At 38.3% G+C, this 25511-nt stretch overlaps 1 protein-coding gene across 17 annotated transcripts in view; it reads right to left on the bottom strand.

Annotated features, from left to right (window-relative positions):
- casz1 (castor zinc finger 1) overlaps window positions 1-25511 on the bottom strand; it is a 234777-nt gene that overhangs the window by 80535 nt on the left and 128731 nt on the right. For 15 of the 17 annotated variants that reach the window (XM_051097448.1, XM_051097449.1, XM_051097441.1 and 12 more), the window contains one exon: window positions 21093-21143. Coding sequence is in view for 1 of the 17 variants with exons in the window: in XM_051097438.1 (XP_050953395.1) it covers window positions 1442-1490 (49 nt within the window). In the remaining 16 variants the exon portion in view is untranslated. Of the gene's footprint in view, window positions 1-1441; window positions 1874-21092; window positions 21144-25511 lie in introns of those variants that run through there. The other 2 variants (XM_051097450.1, XM_051097438.1) reach the window with 1 other exon arrangement.

Raw genomic sequence — 25511 nt, 5'->3', positions numbered from 1 at the left:
AAATCGTGTGAAGTTTCTGATAAATATGACGCAATTAATCGGAAGTCAATTTCGAAAGTTCAAGATATGCTCTTTAAAAGAAGCCAAAATGACATTTATTTTCACTTAGTTTAATTTTATCTTCACCATTTATCTTTTAGAACAAACAGTGTTCATTAGTGTCAAGAAGAAGATGAAGAAGAAAAAAAAAAACCTTTCTTGCCTGAGGGCAACGAGACATGAAGATATCGCATCAAAAACTCACTAAAATTATTGACTGAATGTTTCAGTTATGACAAAACCTACTGGAAAAAATTTACTGATGTATGTGTGTATTTATCCTTCAAGCTAAAAAAAACAAATCGTGGTTATTGACTAGTTAAACAACCAGTCCTATTACAAAACTAAAAAAAGTGAACAAGTAAAACAAGTTAAAAATATATTATTTAAATTTAATATAAAATATCTGTTTTTAAAATAAAATACACATGTAGCAGTTACACACCACAATATATAATCAAGTGACGTCTAAAACTCGACCTAAACAGCATCGAGTAAAACACATCGAGAGCCAAGCAAACAAGTGTGTGTATAAACACTACAATTCTGGCCTAAATTAAAACTATTGAAAAAACAAATAAGTTGAATTTTCCAGGAACTCTATTTAAGAATAAACCAAAATAGAAATCCAACAAACTATTCTAAAACAGCATTATTTATTTCAGTAACATTTATTAATAATATTTAAAGCTCCGGATTATTAGGTGATGAAATTAGCAAATAGGATGAGACAGTATGACTGATATCAATTTCATAATATCCCTAAATGGAGGAACAAGGAAAACGGAGAGGGATATCATTTGTTCTGTGTGCCCTTACATGTGTCAAAACAACGTTACTACAGCATTTTGTTTACTCAGTCCCCTTGGCAACAAACCCCTAGGCCACACCAGTCACTTCACTAATATTTTTACATGCCTATGTACGTTTATGCCACATCGGTGCCTCCATAAAGTTATATCAGCATCGACAACAAAAAGAAAAAAAAATCCCCTGAACTCAAACAAACATGACTGCTTTAATAAACACAGATATATGAGTTTCAAACCTCGCCGAATGCCTGTAGGTAAGAGTGATGCACTGTGTCTAAATAACAAATAAACTCGACTACTTCCAGGTTTAAAATGAAAGTAGTCTAGTTAAATTCTTTCCCTCCTGAGAGGCATGAGTAAAGTATGAAAAGAAAACACGGGACCCAGGGACAGAGTGATCGTATTAAACACTGCCATCTTCTCAGGGCTTGTCACACAGTTATAAATAAAGGTACAGTAAAGTCAGAGCGACGATACGCGACACTTCAAACAAGAGCAACTTCCCTGTTCAGGATGTATTTTATATTAAAACACTCACCTATGGACACACACTCACACACACAGAAAGGTTATAGAGAAGGGTCACTTACCATATTCAGGGTAGTCGAAGTTAAATCCTGTCAAGCATGTAACTTTCATAATATTACTGAACTCTGTTTGAAAATCATCAGATGTAAGCTGGTCTGTGAGAAAAGGAAAACTAAAAGAAGTTGACAATAAACGCCTTTTTTGCTCTCAATCATGTACTAAACTCCTTGACATGTAATCTGTCAATAGTTTGTAGCAGAGATAATGCCGGCTGCCACGAGTGAGCTTGATTGGCAGCTTGGCTTGGCCCCTCCCTCCTGTGGTTTGACGGGGGGTAGGTGAGAGAATATAGAGCCGGCCCCTTCCTCGACTGCTCCTCCTGCCTCTCTCTATCTCTCCCTTTCTCTCTCTCTCTCTCTCTCTCTCTCTCTCCCTCTCTCGGTCTACGGTTCTGCTCCTGTACACACGCACACACACCAAGCAGTTGGCGATGTCTGAATAGGCAGATAGGAAATTACAGCAGTGGAGGAACCTGAGCACACTTTTTTCCTCCCCTTAGTGGGCTGGCCTTCCCATCTTTGGGCTCTTCTAGCCTTTCAAGTCTCTCGGGGAGGAGCCTTCCACGATTCCATGAAAATGAGGAGGGAGGGAAAACTCAAAGGCTCAGAGAAAATATCATGCTCATTAGATATATCAGTCGGACATTTTTGCATGCGATTCTGATGATAACAGCACGCCCGTTTTAAAATGAACAAAGTGTTCTGGTTTTTGTTTATCTCACGTTGTGGGAAAGACCCTCTCTGGCCTACTGTACATTTGACTATCGCTGTTCATTTTATGAGTGTTATTTACTGAAAACAGGAAGTTTGCGGAATATTGCAAAAAAGAAAAGCATACCAGCAAATTCACATGTAGAACTAGGGTGGTTATATAAAAGGAGAAAAAAAGGCTTGTATCAGTTACATTTTATTGCATATTTTAAAGTTTCCTCATAAAAAAAAAAAAAAAAAGCATAAGTATTGAACAGCGCTCACATAGTGAAGTAACCTTATCCTCAGAACAGTTGGTTGTATATTATGAAGAGGAGGGGGGAGAGAGAGAAAAAACCCTACATGTCCCATCCCCCGTTCCCTTCTTCTCCCTCCCTTTTTCCCTCCTTCTCTTCTTCATTCATCTTTGCCTGCTCTCTATGCGCTTGTCCCTCTGATAAGGTATCAGTTTTCATTGTAATTTCAGGTGAAATGATAAACGGCAGCCGTTACCAGGTGACAATGAATACTTTATAAGACAAAGCCCTTATTTGCCTGGCAGTTTCTTCCGCTGTGGCATGCAAAAGCGCACCAGGACAGCATATTTTCAGCATATTTTCTATCTAAACACAGTCGACTTTGGAAATATTTTCATTTGCAACTCGAACCGCAAATGATATGAGTAAACATGAGGCAGGAAGTGCCAAGTTTTGGCCAAAACAAAAAGAGCTTAATTTCTTGAAAGCCCTGAGAAATAAGGCCAATAAAAAGGGGAAATGCATATTCTGGGTACTGTCTCATAACTGTGAGAAATGAGTCAATCTCAAGTTCCTGTTTGCTAACTGTTACATCTCATTTGTGAGCATAAAACAGGTTTTGGTTGATTTAGTGATTATGTGGATGACTCATAAAGCAACAATGGCAAAATGTTCCCACCTTAAACTCAATAATCCAGAAGGGAAGAGCCAACGTAGTCAGTCATCAAATATCTTCGAGACGTTCTGGAGAAAACCCTAAACATGTAAAATATCAGCAGACGTGCCACACCTATCGATCTCTGCCAACTGCATAAAAGTTTTGCAACAAAACAGCATAATGCCACCTTCACGCACGGGACGTTTCTGAATTAGTACAGCAACACGTGTCGAGCGCATTCAAAGCGCTGACTGACACCGTAACAAGACGCGCAACGAGCGCGCACCGATCCGCCAGAACGCTTTGTACGGTCGCGAACGGCCAGCGGTCGCAGATCATTTTTCTTTTCGCTGCCATTTCTGTTTCTCGGAGAGGAGCTGAATGGCGTTTGATGTGGCCCATTATGATGGTATGCTCAGGGCATGGGGGCGAGCGGGGAGGGGGGACTGTGACATGGCAGGGCTGCATCCGTCAAAGGGATGCAGGGGCCAGACGTTTAGCTGCCCCTGACCGCGCACTCCAGGAGGGGCTGGTCTGATGGCCGCCCGCTCCAAGCGCCTCGCTCCACCGGGACAAAAGCCAGCGCCCAGTTGAAAGATGTGAATTGAGGGGCTTTTGTGCCTAGGGCCCGGGGCCATGCGGAGTGAGAAAACTGACCTTTGCTGGGAGTTAGATTGTGTTTGAACCCTCTCGCTGTCTCAGCCAGTGGGACGGCACAGAGAGCGAGTGGACAACTGTGAGGTGGGGAGCGTCACAAAAAAAAGAAAACCAAATAAAAAAGACAGAAAAGGGAGCAACCTCACCACCACCACCATCATCATCGTCGTCGTCGTCTCTCCGGCCTGAAAAAGAAGCTTTCCCACAGAGAATTTTTTTTCCTTCTCAAATCTCAATTGTGAAATTGACAGGAAATTGAATATGACAAATCTGGAGTCTAGTGCAGTGGCTTGAAAAGAAGGCCTGAGAAAGCATTTGCCCTTGTATTGTTCTAGCGAAGCCTGTGATGTTGGATATTATTCCCCCTCACGTCTATTTGGATAGCATTATATATTTATTTTTCCCGGGGTAAGCGTATTGCATACCAAAATGTGAGCCCCGAAAGGAGCGGTCAGAAGTTACTTATCATAAACTAATTGGCCGACTTGTGGCGGTGATCTTTATAATGAAAATATCTTTATTAAATTAGCCCATCATCATTTTGCAAACAAACGAAAATGCGGCTAGAAAGAGAAAAAAAAAAAAAAAAAAAAAAAGGAAAGGTTAAAGACGTTCCTGGAGCGAAGAAAGGTGCACGCCTATCTAGCGGTAGGCTGACATGTCCAGTTCACTTAAAAAACATTACTTAAAAGTCTAAACATTTGTCTTGACGCAGCTTTCATCCCCTGCCTCCCATCATTACATTTCAGTATCTCTCCCGGATGCAGACAGTCCTAATGTAATCTTCCTAATTTCGGTCTCTCGCAATCTGGTTTTAAAAGGGAATGAGAGAAAGGGCCACATTTCTGAAGGCCCTGACCATAATCATTTTAGACAGATAGCTTCTCCCATCGCAGATGAGCAAATATTTGTAAACTAGCTATCTAATGGAAAATTATAGTGAAATTAGAGCGAAATTCACGACAGAGAAATCTGATTACCTCTAATTTTATTATGCCATCTTAGCCCACACAGCATATTTTTGTAGAGTTTTTTCCATAAATACCTATGCCAGGGGTCCCGGTAATCAAATAAAATTGAAATTCATCTCCCCATTAAATTCAATTAGATGCAATTTCAAAAGCCTATCAAAGATTTTAATTACTAAATTATAAAAGTCTCTAAAGCCAAATTGGGGAAGAAAAAAGTACATCCCTGCATCGGAGGGGGCAGGAACGTAAATCTAAATAAATAAGCGCGACTCAAAATAAAACCAGCGGAGGAAATTGGCGATCCAAAAAAGATACCCGACGGAAAATAAAATTAGCCGAGCAGAGGCCTTATTCAGCGGCTCTGGGTGGAAGAGTGACGTGCGGCCAGGACCGAGGACTCCTGGACCAGAGGAAATGAACTTAGCTGAGGTACGCTCTGCTTCTAAACGTCTGCCCTCCGAGTTATTACGCCATAATTGACTAATTGACACCTTAATTTCATTTATGGGCTCCTGCATTGAAGAGTCAACCTCTGGGTATGGAGGTGGTCCAGGAAGACGGCAGCAGCGAGCCAGCATCCTGTGTGCAGGTGGAGCCGAGCCTCGCTCTCCCCCCTAGACGCCTGCGATCGTGAGTACGATAATTAAATGGCAAAGGGAAACATATTGACTGAGCGACTGCTCGCGGAATACGCTAAAATCCTCCGTACCTGCTAACGATGACAGCTGCGGGGATTCAATCGTGCGTGCGCAACCAATATCCCTGCAACTTGCCTCATTGGGCATCAATTTGTTTCCCTGCGATAATTCTTTTTGCTAGAATACGTGATAAAGGCTGTTTTTCTAGGTGATGTGCAATGCGCCGCTTAAATTATGTTTACCCACCGAAAGCTCGGTATATCATAACACAAATTCATAAACGGCAAATTTGCGGATGAACGGGTTTCAGCACGCCGTGTCGTAATGCGTAGGACTGACTCTTTTAAAGCGACATCAAACGCTGCTGCTACCTTTCCACAAAAGTGCTCACAATGGGACAGTAGAGGGGTCTCGGGTCACCTACTAGGCCCGTTTCCCAGCCACCCCCTACCCCACGCCAATGGGCGGCTAAAACAACAGCACAGCAGCCTGGGAAGACTACAAAGCTTCGTCTGAAAGGACACCTGCTGCCTTTATTCACTTAACGCTCTTTAACTGCTCCCTGTGTTTGTTTAAAAGCCATATCCTAAAAAGACAACCTTCAGGCACTGGATTGGGCGATGATGAATTAGATAAATATTGGCATTAATTGTTGCTAGACAAATATCTCGCCGTCTGAGAGAGAGAGAGAGGGAGAGAGAGAGAGAGCAAGTGTGGGGGAGTGCGGCTTCTGGAAGACTCTGCCCGATGCCGAGCCGGGATCCGATAGAAGAGGCTCGGTAAATATTACTAAACTGAAACTTTAATCTGCTTTTTTCCACACTCAAGCTGGCTGGGTATTAAAGCTAATCTTTTTTGTGTGTCATATGGTGGGAGATATGGATGGAGCTAATTTTTAGAGACAAATCTGATATTTGTCAACTGCTTGAAAAAACCTGGGGATTTTCCACTAATCCTCCCACGGATGTGAAGGCGCGTTAACAGCGAAATGCAGATGGTGTGGAGCTCTCAGCACCCAGTCCAGACCTGAGTTAGCCTTGGAACGACTAACTGCAACCTGTGCTGACGCTCCGAGAGCCGCCCTCAGCTAGTTAGCGAAGCGGCTAGAGTGTTTTTCGACGCTGCAGTTTTCTCGCTGTTTACTCTCTATTCTTCCCCGTTGTTTGCCTGGCTACTTCCTCTGGAATTATTAAAAATGCAACACAGAGCTAACTTTACATCTCTTTCTTTTTCTAATATGTAGACAAGGAAAATTTTTAATTTAGACTGTAGCATAAATCATTAAGGATGCCAACTACAAACCCACTGGGTAATTTTCTTGTTTACCTTTCCAAAATTAAGCTCGTTCCTTTCCTCTCTATACTTTAGAAAACTTTAGAGAATAAGGAAAGTTCGTTCAGAGGTGGACCAAAATTTTGATTAAAGATTACAAAACATGCACCAATGGAAACATATATGTGACCCTGCATCACAAAACCAGTCTGAAGTAGCACGGGTATATTTGTAGCAATAGCCAAAAATACATTGCATGGGTCAAAATTATAATTTTTTTTTAAGCCAAAAATCATTAGGATGTTAAGTATAGATCATGTACTATGAAGATATTTTGTAAATTTCCTAGCGTAAATATATCAAAACCTCATTTTTGATTACTAATATGCATTGCTAAGAACTTCATTTGGACAACTTTGAAGGCGATTTTCTCAATATTTTGATTTTTTTTGCAGATTTTTCAGATTCCAGATTTTCAAATAGTTCGATTTTGGCCAAATATTGTCCTAACAAACCATACATCAATGGAAAGCTTATTTATTCAGATTTCAGTTGATGCATATATCTCACTTTTAAAAAATTGACCCTTATGACTGGTTTTGTGGTCCAGGGTCTCATATTTCAAATCGATCCTTCAAAACATATTGCAAAATGTATAAGGGACAAGAGGATTAAAATAAATAAATAAATAATTTCAAATATTATTGCTCAAATATATTTATGCGACTATAAAATGTACATTCATTCTGCATCTATCTATCTATCTATCTATCTATAGCAGAGGATAAAGTGCAGTCCACTAAAAAGCCAGGTCATTTTGACTTCATTTAAGTATTAGAAAGAACAATCTACAAATAGAAGTGTTCAGGAGGAAATGAGCCTTTAACGCTCTATTTAAGGAACAGTGCCAACATGGTAGTTCACATAAAGAAAAGGCTTTTTAAGAAGTTAGACACTACCCTCCCTCAGATAAGAGGTCCCTTATGAGCAACTGTGTGACTGTGACAGAAGGAGAAGAACAAAGCTGACCATCATCAGCTGGACAGACAGATCTGAGATCAGTTAAGGTGTGAGGCAGAAAGCCTGTCACTCCACCAGGCAGAATAGACTACAGTGATACATTTTACTACTTCCCTAATGTTCTTTTTTGTTTTTGTTTTTTTAAGTGAAAAACAAGCAATCCAAGCCTTTCATTTTGACCACAATCATGCATTAACAATCTCCAGTCAATATTTGAAAGAAACTGTATGGACAGGCACACGTTCTGCTAAACTTATCTTCTTTTGTACACTCTGTCAGCATGTTAGTGTTTTATTTGACAGTTTTATTTCATTTGTAAGGCACAGGTTAGCTTGTAATAAAATTACTTATTTGCTGCTTTAAAGAAACACAACAAGTTGGATAAATCTAAATTTGAAAATAAAAGCATGGTAGTTGATTTATGTAACACAAATGCTTGTTGAAACTAGCAAGCATAGCTGACATCTATTGATCAGTTCTACTGTGAGCTAAGGAGCTGAAAAAAGTTTATATTATAGGCACAGTGAAATTCAGCATTTTTTTAACCTTCAGAGATGCTTTGCATTCATCTGTAAAATAAATAAATATATAAATGCCGACAAGAGGCGGGGAAAAAAAATCACTAAAGCTCTTTTGGTGTAATTGGCTGAACAGCAAGGGCAGCAGAAAATTTACAGGCAGACGACAGTGTGAAGGGGACTCGGTCACTGCACGAAAGCAAGCCCTCAGCACTGACTGCTCCGCTCTAGCCTGGATTTTAGCCACTGGCTTGGCACTGAGATCATCCAACACCGGCCCACCTACACTAGATGGGAAGCACTACAGACTACCGTCATGCAGTACTGAATGCTTTTAAAGGAACAGTTTACAAATTAATTTTTTATCTTTTTAATCTTTTCCTCATAATTGCATAATAAATAGCAGTTAGCGAACTAGCAGTTCAGACTTTTTTTCTCAGAATTGCAAGATATAAACTTGCAACTGCGAGTTATAATGTCCAGTTCTGAAGGGGGAAAAAGACTGATATGTTTTCAGAATTCCAAGTTTATGTCTCACAATTCCGATATAATGACTTGCAATTGCCTTATAAAGTCACAGTTGTGAGATATAAACTCACAATTCTAAGACAAAAAGTCAGAACTGTGTATTTATATATCTTGCAATTCTGACTTTATTTATGAGAATTGTGAATTTAATTGTAACTAAATTGTGACTACTTTGTGTCACGCAATTCTGAGAAAAAAAGTCAGAGCTGAGAGTTTATATTTCGCAATTCTGACTTTATTTATCAGAATTATGACTATTTTTGACTTTCTCAGAATTGTGAGTTTACCTCACGCAATACTGACTTATAACTCGCAACTGAGTTTATATCTCAAAATTCTGACTTTATTTATCAGAATTGCATTTTTATCTCACAATACTTACTTTATAACTCACAGTTGTGAGTTTATATCTCACAATTCTGACGAAGAAATTATTATTAAAAATAATGAGATGTCGGCGCCGATAGCCTTGTGGTTAGTGAGCCGACATATACAGTGCAACTGCGCTCACGGCGACCCGAGTTTGATTCCCGTCTCGAGGTCTTTTGCCATTCCTGCTCCCTTCTCTCCACCTAATGCTTTCCTGTCATCTCTTCACTGTCCTATCTAAATAAAAAAATTATAATAATGAGATAAAAAGTCGCAATTACCCATTATATAAATATATTATAATGTTAAAAAGATTATTTCAAATAAATCCTGTTCCTTTAGAATTTATATTCATCAAACAATCCTATAAAAAAAAATACAAATCATGTTTTCAACAAATATATTAAGCAGCACATCTGTTCAAAATTGCTAATTAAATGCCAAATCAACATATTAGATTGATTTCGGAAGGATCAGTTACTTGAATTGTAATAATATTGCACTATATTACTGTTTTTACACTACTTTTGATTAAATAAATATAGCCTTTGTGAGCATAAGAGATTACCCAGAATATTACCAAGAAAATCTTACCAACCTCAAACTTCTGTAAAAAGAAATTATAATTCACTGGAAATCTTTATTCTAGTTCTCCTTGGCATGTTCATGCCAAAAGTAGTAATGTCTGAGAGAATCCTTCTTTTGATTTAAATCCATAAAATGAATCAACTGATTCAGTTTGGTCTCAATGATTCATTCACGTTAGAGTGATTCATTGACTCAGTGTGGTTAGCAGGTAACTGAAAAGGAAGATTATCAATAAAATTAGTCTTTGAAGTTAGTGCATTAGTCATATGGACTAAATTTATGATACTTTCATGATAGCTTTTTTTAAAAACCTGAATGTTCCCAGTACATTGTAATTGCATGGTGGGGGGGGGGCAACCAGTTCTTAATTTAAAACATCTTTTGCGTTGCAGAGAAAAAGAAAAAAAACTCTAACTGGTTTGAATAACATGAGGCTGAGTAAATAATGACAGAACTGTCACTTTAATGCGAACTATCCTTTTAACATGACAAACAGTGACATGAAGGCAGAAATCCTTAACAGAAACCAAGCAAATCCAATCAAACTGTAATGGAAGGCAATGGTGGAAGTAAAGCTGTCATGGGCAGCCCAAAATTGGCCTGACTTGTGACAGTGGTGCCTCTTTCAACACCAGCCATCTTGAGAGGATAGAGAGGATAACACTTAAAACCTCACAGCTTTATCTCACCCGCTGATTTTCCATAAAATGCCGGGCCAGGGAACCAGGCCATGTGACCGCCATGTAGGTCAGGCAAACGGGGGTAGAGCGGTGGGTGGCAGTGGGGCTTGCGGAGGGAGGGAGTTTTCGATGGAACTGTCGAAAATAGCATGCAGTAAACAGATTAGATCAATAAGGATTGCTGCTATATCTGTCTTTGAATACTAACCAGAGAGAGGATAACAGAGAAAAAGAGCAATGGGGGGGAGAGGAGAAAATAAAAAAAGACAGGAAGAGAGATGAACAGACCGTTTTGTTTAAACAAAGTTATAAGGTCATAAAATGTTTGGGTGGAGCTAATCAAACAACCGCCTGCATGTGGAATACGCCTGAATTTACCAAGTGTGAGAAATGTGTGTATACGTATACTCGCCTAACATGCTGTTAATCTTGACCCGAGAGAACCTGAGACACAAGCGAAGAGTTTAAGCCTGCAATAGCTGACAGCTGGTTTGGGCAAAGCCAGGAAATATGACACTTTGTGTCAGTTGCTCAAATAAATGTTGAAAATGGCAGCTCTCAGCTCAAACTGCAAATCTGAGGATGGGTCAGGAACATACAACACTAGTAGGTTTGACAGCGCGGTTAAAATATACGAAAAACCAATGCGGTGCCGACCGTTTTGCGCAATTTATCAGACGATAATTGATATTAATGTAGAAGGGGCCTGTCAGCCGGCACAGGCTAGAGTAATGAATAGGTTCCTCTAATGTACTCACTCCCAGACCCTTCAAAACTTCTCAGTGTTTCATTTTTTTTTTGTTCCTCTTTAAAAACAAGCACAAATGTGAGGGCTTGTGTGCGATATTACAGACCAACCCACAGGGAACACAATGAATAGCACGAGCTGTATGTTTCGGTTTGCCTACTTACAGAAAAGGAAGCAGATCTATTGAATGAGCGATTGACACCCAGACTGGATTTTTCACTGTCAGAGTATAAAAATAACACTCATCGACTGGTTGACCTTGCTCTGTGAAATGGCGATATATTGAACATTTGTGTGAAACTACTGTATGACGTTCATTAAACGGACATCAGCGACGGCGGACCCAGGAGTGAGATGAGTCACAGCGGGATGTTTTTGTCTTATTAATTGACCTTGACCAATCGTTCACCCAAAACCTCCATTTTGTTTTGGAGTTTATGTTGCATGTAACTAACGCGAAATGGCCCCCGTGACCTAAAACTGAGATATCGGCACCGCTGTTCATCATCTGAGCATTTTTTCTATAAACGTGAGCGTTTGGTGCGTTTGAACGTCAAACCTGAAGCCATCAAATCAAGACACTGTATCCCTGTTTACAATAATTATTGATCATAAGTCTGCTCTGGCTGCTCATAAGGGTCCCTTTCAATTGATTTTTTTTCTCTCCTGCCTGAAAAAAAATATATAATAGAGTTGGTATGAATTAAAGGCTGTTTTGCTTCAATTCATCTAAGCAACCAGACAATAATTTCATGTTACCAGGGAAACGTGATAACACAGACTCCTTGTTGCTAAACAATCAATTAATTTTATGCTTTGTACCGCTGTTTACTCTCCCATTAAAACCTGAAAAGTCAGTTTAGCTTTTTGCAGCGCTCCAGTTTTCGGGTTTTGTTGAATAAATCCTGAAATACAAAAGAGAGTGAGAGAGAAGCCAGGTGGCTGTGAGTACAGCAGCTCCACACACAGACGTGGCCTTTTGTTGGGATGCTGAAATTCAACAAACCATGCCCCATCACGAATAGAAGCTGTGTTTTTGTTGAAAGGATGTTTTTATGTCACCATTCTTCTAATGAGGGGGCATGACAAAGCATTGACTTTTATCCATTTTAATCAAAAGCATTAGCCTGGCTTATAGTGAACAGATACCGTTCCTCGTCATATGCGGATGTTTTACAATGTTTTGTTCAGGGATATTTACGGTCTCAGTACAGCAGCTTAATCATAGCGTAAATATAAAACTTTCCTGTAAACAGATATTTAAAAATTCTATTTAGTATAATTTTTATTCTGTCATCACTTACTCACCCTCATGTCGTTTCAAACGTATATGACGTTTTATAACACAAAAAGAGATGTTTAGCAGAATGTACATGCTGCTCTTCATCACAATGTAATTTGATATATATAATCAGGGGTTAAACTGGAACTTGTTATGAGACAAACTGTAAAATATAACAAGTTGAGAGTGCCCTCTGTTATGAACGCTAAAATGATGATCAAAATCACTCTAGATGCTGGCAGTGTGCAAAGCTACATCTGTCTGCAGGATTTTTTAAATCATATTTAAGACTGTTTATATTTAAAACTTAATTTAAACTTAAAAAAAATTAAAAACTTGAAAAATTAAAATTAAAACTTAAAAAAAATGTACCATATGAGCAGGGTAGGGCAAGGTCTATGGTAACATATTAAACTGTAAAATGACTGTAAAAACATGATTTACAGTTGAGATACATGTTTTCACAAAAACAAAAAATATATATATCTAAAATGGTAAACTTCACATTTCAGCCTTTAAACCACTTTTTAAGAAATAAGACTTGTCATCCAAGATGTTCATGTCTTTCCTTCCTCAGTCGAAAAGAAATTATGTTTTCTGAGGAAAACCTTTCAGGATTTGAGCCTGTGAGTTTGAACTTCCAAAATGCAGTTTAAATGCAGCTTCAAAACGCTCTAAACGATCCCAGCCGAGGAAAAAGGATGTTATCTAGTGAAACAATTGGTTATTTTCTTAAAAAATTGACAATTTATATACCTTTTAACCTCAAATGCTCGTCATGTCTAGCTCTGCGTGACCTCTGTGTATTACAGTTCAAGACAGTTAGGGTAGGTCAAAAAACTCCCATCTCATTTTCTCCTCCAACTTCAAAATCATCCTACATCGCTGCAGAAGTACCGCGCATGCAAACAAGATCAAACGCCCTTTACAAAAAAAGGTTAAACAGCGATGTAGGACGAATTGGAGAAGCAAATGAGATGGGAGTTTTTAGACCTACCCTAACTGTATTGAACGGGAATATACAGAGTTTCCACAGAGCTAGACAAGACGAGTATATGAGGTTAAAAAGTATATAAAGCGTAATTTTTTTTTTTAGAAAATTATCAATCGTTTTGCTAGATAAGATCCTTCTTCCTCAGCTGATATCATTTATAGCCCTTTGAAGCTGAATTTAAACTGCATCTTGGAAGTTCAAACTCACGGGCGCCATTGAAGTCCACTATATGGAGAGATATTTCTAAAAAAATCTCTTTACGACTGAAGAAAGAAAGACATGGGGGTGAGTAAATTATCTGTAAAGTTTTGTTCTGGAAGTGAACGTTTCTTAAAACAAGGTTATATGGGTGGATGGGGGGTTAGCAGACAGGCTTATTGAAAATCCAATCTGATTCTCCGCCAGTATAGGAGGTGCTTTTACAATGTCTGAAATATAGCGGTTTCCAGAGTAACCGCTGTAAACAAAGCAGCACTACACTCATGAACACTACTTTATCAGATAAAGTTGAAATGCAACCGAAACTTTCCTGAAGACACTCAGTTCCCTTTAGAGATGCATATAAAAACACCCATGTCGCATCATTATTTGGTTTAGTAAGAATGAGAACGTATTTAAAACTATAGCCTATAATGCTGAAAGTGTATAAGGAAAGTCCTTTGATGAGTTACCAGGGCAAGAGTATGTGCCTAATTTAACCCCTGTATATAATGAAAGTCAATGGTGACCAACAGCTGTCAAAGTCAAAAATGACCATAAAAACAGCTTTGTGTGAGGAAAATACAAACATTTAAGACGTCTATTAATCATAATCCTTTAATAATTGACTTATATGTTTAAATATGTCACATCATGGCACATTAGGTTTAAAGTCAATGATACTAAACATCACTGGTTCCAATGTGTTTCATAACTGATCACAATATGCCAGAATTACACAAATGAGAATTGAGAGCTTTGGCAGAGGGGATGATTTTTAACAAAAAACAAATTGCATTTCAGTCTGTTACTTACATAAAGCTGTAGTATGACATAATCGGACTTGGAAAATAATGAGTCGTTTGGACCCTTTATGACACATTTATGGAGGTTTTCATGTAATTTTTGGAGCTTGACAGAACTTGGTCACCATCCACTTTTATTGTATGGAAAACAGCATTGTGAACACAATGTGAATAAAGAAAGAAATAAACCAGCACAGGTTTGAAATGACATAAGCACAAGTAAATGATTAGAAAATTTGAAAACCTTTCAAATGCGTTATTGTGTGACGTTATATATGTTTAAGGGCCTTGTTGAGCTGATCTACAAGAAAATATACTTTAACATCCCTCTAAACGCTGACAGGCCAATGTAAAGATGGTAAAGGGATTAAACAATGTGGCCCAGCGATCGCAAAGTAAACCGAGGGCTAATCTTGCCTTTAAAGCCGGTATCTCCTGACCCCTAAGACTTCAAACTAGCAGTAAGAGAAAAACACAACAGGGGTCTTTTCAGGTGAGCGGGTGGCTGGGCCGTACACCCACACCAATACAAACACAAATTATCATATCAATAGACATACACTGTCTCTGTTTCAACACAGGAAGCTCCTCGTCATAAAAACACACCACTGATTACATGTCAAAAACATGCATACGTCTATGTATATATTTATAGACTGCGCATAAGCATTTGTACAAAATCCTTTATTTAACATGCTTTATTTAATAAAAAGCTATTATTGTGATGTAATTGAAATATAATGTCCAGCTATGCTCTACTATAATGTAAAATGTAATGTTCCTCATACAGGCTGACATATATAATTATCATCAAGATAAAAATGGTTTTGTTGAGTCAAGCAGTCTTGCGTTTTAAAGACTGCGTGGTTCAAAGTGTCAACTGTCGGGCTCATAAAAAGACATAACCCTTCACAAGAGCGTCAAAGTTTCTCAAAGCCTGCCAGTCCAGGTGTATCCGTTTGATTGAAAATAATACGTCGTTCCATCTTTCAAAGATGTACTTTTCCTAAAGCATCGTTGATTGCCCTGTGTCCATTACTAGGAGAGATTATGATAATATTCCACATTGTGCTCTGTGTGATGCAGGGGAAATTCAATACTCAAAAGGTTAATGCAATCAATTAGGATGACAAAGGGGTAAAGTAAAACCCTCCTGCTCGCTGAGAAAGGAGCAGGGACGGAGAAGGAGAAAAAGGTATTGAAAGCTTGAATAGATCTGCCAGGAGAGAAGAGGCACTCCAAATATGTGAGAAAGAGGTGAAAACGAGTGTTGTCTATTCTATATGAGCTCTTCAAAGCGCCCGCTGTCCTTGTGTCACACAAATGCAGACGCACACAAGACAGATAAAGATTAAAGAGGAGCTCTCACTGATACTCAATGGCTACAACCTTTTCCTAACACACAATATCACATATTCACATTATTTTAAAAGCAGAACAAGCGCACTGGTAAAGCAAAGACCGTCACAAAATTAGGTTTTAAATAATAAAACAATAGATATACTGGTAAAAAACTAAAAATAAAAAAGCATTCAGCATTCACCTGTGTGAACTTGAGGGCAGGTGACTCCACTACAAAAATCTCCTTGAGACAAGTTGGTTAAAAGTAATTACAAAAATGGCTATATATTCCACTTCCTTAAGCTTGCTCTGGCTTTCAACTTCTGTTTTGGGTTTAATATTTCAATTTCATCTGCACAGAGCAGTCACAGCTTGAATATTAACAATAATAAAACTGCGCTGAAATTAAAAAGACAATCCCTTCTCTTCAAGAGGGAGACAATGGCCTTTATTATTTAGATAGATGCTACACCGCTGCACAACACAAAGGATTCCCATCATTGCAGATAAATGGATAAAGTTAGATAGCAGTATTGAGCTGTACAACTATTGTGATAATCCATATTACCTTTTCAGTCCTCAGCACAGTCTATCAGGGAGAGACGGTGATAATTACATCTTAGCAACCGTCTGTTCTGATAAAAAAGGCAGAAAGTGGCACTGTAACGTCGCTCTATTGAGAGACGCTGCAATGCCTAATTTCCCACCCGATGCAGAGAGAAATTACATAAAGGGAGACGGCTGTAATCCACCACATCCGGGAAGAAGCCAACTTAAACCACACCTGTTTACACCAGGCCCAAATGCAACAGATGAATTTTCTCCACAATGATGTCCGCTGTTTGCATTCGTTATGCTTTTTTGCGATATCATAATTGACATAAGGATTTGTAAAGAGACAAATTTCCAGGAGTTTGGCCTAAGGAGATCACTCCTTTCCAAAATCTAGCGAGGTGCCATAGGCAAAATGTAAAGGCACGGCAAATACACTCCAGGCAAGGTTGTTCCATATATATGCATTCTGGTCTCTGCAAAGTTTTTTTTTTCCAACATTGTATATATTGGACATACACTACCAGACAAAATTTTTAACGTTTTTTAAAGAAGTCTCTTCTGCTTTTCTGCATTTATTTGATCCAAAATACTGTAAAAACAGTAATTTTTTGAATATATTTTCACCACTTAAAATAGCTGTTTTATATTTGAATATATTTTAAAATCTAATTTATTCCTGTGATTTCAAAGGTGATTTTTTAGCATCATTACTGCAGTCACATGGTCCATCAGAAATCATTCTAATATTCTGATTTTCTGCTCAAAAAACATTTATTATTATTATTATTATTATGTTGAAAACAGCTGAGTATAATTTTTTCAGGTTTCTTTGATGAAAAGACATCGGCACTTCCCTGAAATAGAAAAATTTTGTAACATTATAAATGTCTTCTATTTGAAGCGTCCTTGCTATAATCCCCCACCCCCACCCAAATGCATATATATATATATATATATATATATATATATACACACACACACACACACACACACACACACACACACTGACTCCAAGCTTTTGAATGGTATAGTGTATAATGTTAAAAAAGCTTTTTATTTATAAATGCTGATCTTTGGATCTTTCTATTCATCAAAGAATCTTGAAAAAATATACTTAACTGTTTTAAATATTGACGATAATAATAATAACAAAAACTGTGTCTTGAACAGCAAATCAGCATATTAGAATGATTTCTAAAGGATCATGTGATATTTAAGACTGCAGTAATGATGCTGTATATTTACACAGGAATAAATTACATTTTAAAACATTAAAATAGAAAGCAGTTATTTTAAATAGTAAAAATATTACACAATATTACTGCTTTTGCTGTAATTTGGATCAAATAAATGCAGGCTTGGTGAGCAGAAGAGAATTCTTTTAAAGAAACACTAAAAATCTTACTGTTCAAAAACTTTTGACTCGTAGTGTAATCCAGGTTATAAATTTTAGCAATTGAATATAATAAAAATGTAATTGATGTTTCAAGCAATTTGATAATTATCTGATAACTTTTTAATAATAAATAAATTAATTTTAAATATTACATTTATAAATGTACGTATAATAATATGCATAATATTTAGTAACTTTTTGTTGGCTTTTATCAGTCATGTATTAAAAAAAGTTTTACTTGTGGTATTTAATCATCAAATCTCATTTTGCATTTGGCATGTGTTAACTTTGGACTGGGCCATTTGACATGAGAGGTAACCAAGGCCTTCCGTCGACAAGCTAAGAAATTTCACTTTTTATAAGCGCAACTGCTGTAATTTGACCTACATCACATTTCCCTGTCGCACCATTTTGGGGGCCAGTGGACGTACCACTGAGACAAAAAGCCCTATAGGCTTTGAAGTTTCAGGGTTTGTGAAAGGCAAGAGACCACGGTCTCAAAAGATGTGGCGGCCCGGAGGCCCCGGTTCAAAAGAAAAACAATTACTTTGAGCGCGAGGGGAACGCGATGCTCCTGTCTTGGCTTCCTGCGGCCTGAGTGGCGGCCGGGCGTTGGGGGCGGTTTAGGGGGCGATTTGAGGAGGTGGCGGGTTTGATGGATGGGCTAGAGAGAAAGTCTATTCACATGGAGATGTTACATCATAAATATTTACACAGGGCTGCCGTTTCCATGTAGCCTCTTCTTGTTTTGACACACTGGAAAAAAATTCAAAGGCCAAAAAAATCGAAGGCAAAAAGAGAAAAAGTAAACAGGCGACGGCGTACAAAAGAGGTGATGGCTTTTTTGTTATCACAGTTTGGACTGATATACCAAAGGAAAGTAAGCTGACAATGTAACTTGTTAACTCAGCAGATACATGCTCTCCTCGGGCATATAAAAAAGAGGGTTTAATATATCAATGTCTGTAATTACGTAAATAAGAGAGAATGGTCTCCGCAATCTGTCTTTGCACTACATTTGACCCAAGCGATCTCTGAAAACAGCCCAGTTCGGCGGTCTAGCGAGAGGGAGCCTGCTTTTTGTTGTCTTAAAAACAGCTCATCCAATTCTTCACAGCAAGCGCAATTAAAAGCCTTCCAACTCCCCGCAGAAGGCCTGAACCAACAAAAACAAATTTGGCAGTTTAATTTTCTTCCCACTGTTTGAGAGGGAATCCATTCTGGGAGGCTTCTGCGCTGCACCCGCCTGGTCTCTGGGAGCTTTTGGGGAAGGGAAAAGGCATGCAAGGCCCCATGTTGGAGCCAGTTTGGCTGATTAGCCGAATTAAATATATCAAAACCCAATTAAGCTAACTATACTCCAGCCATTCAGGTTGCAATGAGGAGAGAATTGGGTCATGATGCTGGGGCTGCCTGGCTTGGCACACTGTCCTATGTCTGAATGCGAAGAGGGACTCCTAAAGCATCTGGCTTATTAGACCGAGACGCAGAAAAACATCGCTTTGACTTGAAAGGGTATAACCGTATATGAAATGCAACGTAGTAATGTGTCAATCTATTGCATGAAATTACCTGGTGCCTATTGTATATGTATCGTATTATGGTTTAAAATGTTTCATTATAAGCGCCACATAAAATGAACCTGTTTTTAAACAGAAGCCAGATTAACTAAAATAATTTTATATTTAAGTTAAAGTCCAACAAGTAAAAAAAATTACAATTATGTACAAATTTTAAGCAAAACAACTACATTTTTATTACATTTTAAATTAATTCATAAAATTATTAAATGTTGGACGAAAAAAATAATAAATAAATTGTTAAATTGTGACGTATACCTTTACCGTGACTCTTGCCGCCCACCCCTACCTGATAGCAAAACCAAACGCTGTTATCTTACAAGAAAAAACGAGCTTCAAAAAGCCTCTAAAGAACAAAGATGTTCGAATCGTAGAACATCTTATCCACATATCGCCTGACACAAAAAGCATGATCTGTGTTGTTCTCTCTCCATTCCTTGCCCAGCCATGCATGACTGCCGGTGGCTGCCGAGACATTGTTTAGACATAGTTTGCCCGTGATTGATGCTGCAAGTGTGTATTTCGCCCTGCGCTGAAAGACACTGGCAGGACAAAAGGGGTGTTGGTTTCTCTGAGCTGCGTATCATGGTCAGGCCAGCACCCCCTGGACATGAGGATGACCCCGAGACTGACACGAGACAACGCACAACATCACTTCTCTCCGCTGAGATCGCTGCTGACTCAGGAGCCACGGGCAAAGCCATGGAAAAGAGTGTCATTCATCCCAGAGAGCAAATCTTTATGCTCTTAACTTTGTCCGTAAACTTCCGTGAGCTGTATTAATCATTTGTGGCATCTTATGCTTATCGAGATGGCAGCTGTCAAGTGCTACAGTAAATATGATGATAATGGAAAACTGTGTGCTAAGCTGCATGCACTTTTAACAAACACAGCAACCTCAGAGCAACAGTGAAAAAGTTTGCAATATATCACAGCATCGCCTTGAAACCTAAAACAGGGAAATTAACATTTTGCCAACATGTAATCACTCACTGTTTGACTTTATTTTGTGAAAGGAGAAGTACTGCCCGTGGATATCAATGGCAAGCTTTCATGTTTCAGTAAGGATTCAAACCACAATATAAATATGATGAAAGCTCCATAAAAGCAATCAATATGATTTATACACTGTATTCATTTTTTCCAAATTCACTTTTCAAAAGTATTTTATTTTATTTTATTTTATTTTATTTTGTTTTATTTTATTTTATTTTATTTTATTTTATTTTATTTTATTTTATTTTATTTTATTTTATTTTATTTTATTTTATTTTATTTTATTTTATTTTATTTTATTTTATTTTATGATCCCCTAAACTGATCAAAGGTGACAGTAAAAAATTGTATTTCAATTTATAATGTTCAAATAACATGTGTTCTACTAAACTTTTCATTCCTTGAAAAATCCTGAATAGGCTGGTTTCCACAAAAATAAAATTTGATAAAATTGATAAAATATTAGATATTACAAATAATATGCTGAAAATTCAGCTTTACCATAAAAAAAACATTACACTTATTTTAAATTGTAATACAATTTAATAATCATATTTTTGTATGTATTTGTGATTAAATAGATGCAGCATATGATACTTCTTACAAAAATTTTTTTTTTTTTTTTTTTTAAATCTAACCCCAAACTTTTGAAAAGTTGTTGTGCTTTTTGTAATTTTTGTGCCTGGCAGTCCAAGATCCCTTTCACTTTATTCATAAAGAAAAGTTTTTTTTCAGCATTTGTCATTTTATGTTAATCAGAAGGCATAAAAAGATTAGCATATACAATAGAGTGCATAACAATATACAACTGTAATCATTGCACAAGGCTATTCAATATATGAATAAAACCATGTAAATTTTCTGAAAATGAACTTAACATGAGCCATCGGTCAATGTGCATGCTTCCCCTACCTTTCTCTTTCTCTGACAGAAAAAGTCACTCCACTCACAGGCTTACTTCATCTGCAAGACAGAGAGAAATAAACACTTTAGAGTAAATAAAATCCAAACCCCTATTTATCAGGCTTTACATAAAACACTCCATTAATACCCCCATATCCACACTGAGCGCATACTGGCTGAGTGTCTAAATGTGCAGATATGTCTTCCCCCTTAGCATTCTGGGTGCAGAAACTCAGTGCTGACTGAACAAAAGGCTCTCAAAGGCCCCCGTTGTGACCCATTGCATACACACAGAATCCTACTGTATGGTGTCGCAGTTGGTGGGGACTGACAGGTGACAGAAACCCACCACAAACCCCCCTCACATTACTCATCGGAGCCTAGGAGAGCAGGTGTGCCATCAGTTAGCCAGTTTTTCGCAAATATTCCAACGTGGCCTGCCGATGATAATTTACTTAGAATCAGTAATCCTAAAATCTGATTGAGGGAGGATTTTATTAGCCACTATGACCTTGGCCGGCGTGCATTAACCAAGGCCAGCACAACACTCATATTACAGTGGGCAGTAAAGCCAAGCCAACTGTGACCACTTTCTTCTGATTTCTCTGTAAGCAAACATCCATGATGAGATGTCTGGTGATATATGTGGTTTGAACAGCAGAGCCTAACTGAGCGTGGATGAGAGAGCGAGATAAGCATTGTTTAACACTATGAGATGTGCACACAGCAGAGTAATTCTTAGTTATTCCTCACTCTGCAACATAACTGTATCACTTTAATGTTTGTTTAAAGGACAACTGTCTAATTTTTGTGCCACTAGCGACACCAACTGGAACTGCAAAAATAGCTTTAATGAATTATTGATTCAAACAGGTTTCCAAAACACTTACCCTGCCTGCTATTGGTCAAGCAACCTGAAAGCTCCGCCTCAAACTCACGTGATTGGCTAAATAAGAGTTGCTACGTCAGCTGTTTTGGATGCACAAGCAAACAAATCAGTGGTTTCCATCTTTTTTTCAGTGTCTTGTAATCTTTTTTCATCTGAATCATCATCAGTTTAATATATTGAGATTTTCATTTGTTTTTGGCTTTTAGTCTATGTGTTTTTTCTAGTGTACACCTAAAAAAAATGACATAATACATTCTTACAAAATGTTCACATTACACAATTTCTCTTACTCCTACAGAAAAACACACCCAAAATATTGATGACTCATTCTATACCACACAGACTTTTGTCCAATTAGCTGCTCTCTACTCAGAAAGCCCCTCCCCCTGTGACTAACTAACAACCCAGTTGAAAAAAACAGCATATGCTGATTTCCTATGTTTTGAGCTGGTTTAAGCTGGTCCTTAGTCAGGTCCTGAGCTATTCTCAGCCTCATATGTCACACCCACGGAACACTGGCTAAACGTCTGATGCATAGGGCACACTTAGCTGGAAACACTTCAGGAGTTTCGAAGTCGTCATCGGATTGGTTAGATTTTACGGAATTTCCAGGAGACGAGTGTCGCGTTCTTTAACGTCTTGCCTGGAAACAACAATGGCCGTGGCACCAAGCCCCCTAACGAAAGAAGAAAGCCGTCGTGTCTACAGCTGTGACGACGAGCGCCTATTAGAATCAACTAAATGCTGGATTTGTCAAAAATGTTTAGAGTTCTATTTTTAGAGTTTTACACACCGGGTCTGTAATTGTGGCAACATTTCCACACCCCTAAACATGACACGGCACAAAACTAAACATGATTGGTTGCTTTACCTGTCAGTCATTTGGCCTCTTGGGTGGGCCTTGGCCATTCAAAGGGGCCAAAGTTTCCAGACCTTCTGCCGTCAGTCTGAAGGTCCGGCTACGTGAGACTAGTCCTAAGCTGGTCCTGAGCAGGAGCTAGTTGCTTAGGACGAGCTCATAACCAGCTCATAACCATAGTGGTTTTTTTTCAACAGTAAAGTAGCAATTTGTGATTTATTACTGAGTGATGTAAAGCTGATTGGCTATCAAAATAGTAGGATGAGCTTTTTGATAAACCCCGCCCACACTCTCTAATTCATATGTCAACAGCAAGAAAACCACCCTTGCCAAGCGATGTCATGGGATCTGAAGTTTAGCCAATCATGTAGAAAAAGTTAATGCACACACACAGGAAAACAAACACCTAAATGAGACTGTCGCAAACACCAAAGTTTCCTAACCTTGAGAGCACAAGCAGGCGAAAAAGTAATAATAATTCTAACCTGATCTTCCTACTTATTTTATATCTCCCCTCAGCAACCTAACTTCTACTCGGCAACAGTGCAGTTATTAATTCATGAGGCACTAATTAGTTCTTTGTTTAATTTTGTGTTAAACAGACTGACCGGAATGATAACGACTCGCGCTGTAGCGCTCTGGTCCCACGCCGCCCCTGTTTGCTACAACAAGGGAGCATCGTGCGACTAGCATGATGAACCCAATTCCCTTCTAAGTTGCACTTCATTAAGTCAAAATGTGACAAGGAGCTTAGAGGAGGAACTGGCAGATCTGATCGTACATAACAATGCAGGCCCCGTAAGTTTGGGATGAGGGGGAGCCGTGCATTCCAGCATCCATGTTGCTAATTTTCTATTTTTAACCCGTAGGGGCTGCCTTTCATTTTCCTTTAATTGTTTTTGTTGGGAGCTGCAGTGTCCTCTCTTTAAATTGCCGCTCCTATCAACTCCCCAGATCAAACCCCTGTGCAACATCTCCGGCGCAGAGTAAACAACAGGCTTGCCCTTTTGCATGAAGTGGCGCGGGCGGAATGTGCCGGTAAATAGGTGACTTTAATAACACGTTTGGCGCGCCGCACATCGCCAGCTCACGTCATACGCACGCCACGACAGGGTGTACGTTATAAAAGGCCGCAAAGAAAATGTTGCATTTTATGCCTTGGGATCTCGAGAAACCTGCTGAGAAGGAAATAGAACAAAAGCCGGCCTGAAACTAGGAGGAATGTGACTGTTTTCCAACCTCCCCATATTTCACATTCTTCACCAATGCGACGAGAACACAAACATAATAGAGAGGCTAATCAAGTGCATGTTTGAGATTTATGGTGATCTGCTTGAGAGTCTTTGCCAAGTTTTTTCTTTCACACATGAGAAAGTGTGGTATTCCTCATTCTTGCAAATATAAGAGACACACCTATACCCCATCCGGGCACAATTATGTAACCTGTGTTATAATGCATGTTTGATCTTTTCATTCTGCCCAATTCTGTCTAATATCATTCTGGGTAAGTCCTAAAATTACTATTTTATTCAGTAGCAAAACGTTTCAACAAAACGTCTGGTGTGTGGCATAATTAAAAATGAAATATTGCACCCTATATTTTTTTGCGTGTTATTTATTTTTATTCTTATTTTAACACTGTTAGCTAACATTCAGCTTAAGTTGAGTCTCTCTTGTGCAGCGTGTACAGTTGCTGGCAATGTTAATCATACTAAATAAATCACTTATTAGGTTCCGTGACAATTAAGATGCTCCCTTAGAAAGCAGCTGCCTATGTAGTAGGCAGAGAGGCAACTCAGTTTTTGTAAATTCTCAATAAACTCAGTTTATTGCAATTAAATATAGAGCATTGTACCTAGTATTTGTGAGCGTTTGTGTTTTTATGCATAGAGTATTGACTGTTAGCTTAGCAACATGCTAAAATCAAGCATAAGTTGAGTCTCTCTTGCATCTCTGTTGAGTTGCTGATGATGTTGTGTGTTCTTTGATTACTAAGATGCTCCCTAACAAGCGAGCTGTGTATACAGACCTGAGATTTCATGCAACTTCATTGTGAGAAAAACACGTTTATATATTAAAATTTACCTTTTTTCACCTCTACACTCATCTACACACGAGTTGCTTCATTGTCTACTACCTATAGACAACTGTTTTCTAAGGGAGCGCCCCATCATGGAACCTCAAAAGGGAATAATTTGGAACTAACTCTACAAACCACACAAACAGCGTCGAGTTTGATGCTTAGCAACATGTTAACATGTGGCTAAGCTAATATAGCATAAAAATAAATAAACACTAATATTAGATAAAACAACCCATTTTAATTATACTGATTTTTTTGCAATATGGTTTATAGGGCTGGATTTTGACACAAATTCTGATTCTGATTTACAAGCTTGCAATCTTTATTATTTTGGATATATCTCAGGTACAGTACATGCCAAATTTTCTCAAGAAGAAAAAAATCTCTCAACTAATGCTGTAAAATATACATTGCACTGCATTAGTACTACATTACTAGGCTATCATATTTAGGGTTAAAATTAACTGATTTGCATAAATACATGCATTCATACATTCTAGAGTTCATTTTCCAGCTGACTTATTTATAGCTGAGTTTATGGTCACCAAATGTTTTTTTTTTCTGAGGTAAATGTGACGTTACATGACATTGCTTACA

The sequence above is a fragment of the Labeo rohita genome, chromosome 23 (genome assembly GCF_022985175.1).
Source record: "Labeo rohita strain BAU-BD-2019 chromosome 23, IGBB_LRoh.1.0, whole genome shotgun sequence".
NCBI classification, from domain to species: domain Eukaryota; kingdom Metazoa; phylum Chordata; class Actinopteri; order Cypriniformes; family Cyprinidae; genus Labeo; species Labeo rohita.
This window is presented reverse-complemented; position numbering and strand designations above follow the sequence as displayed.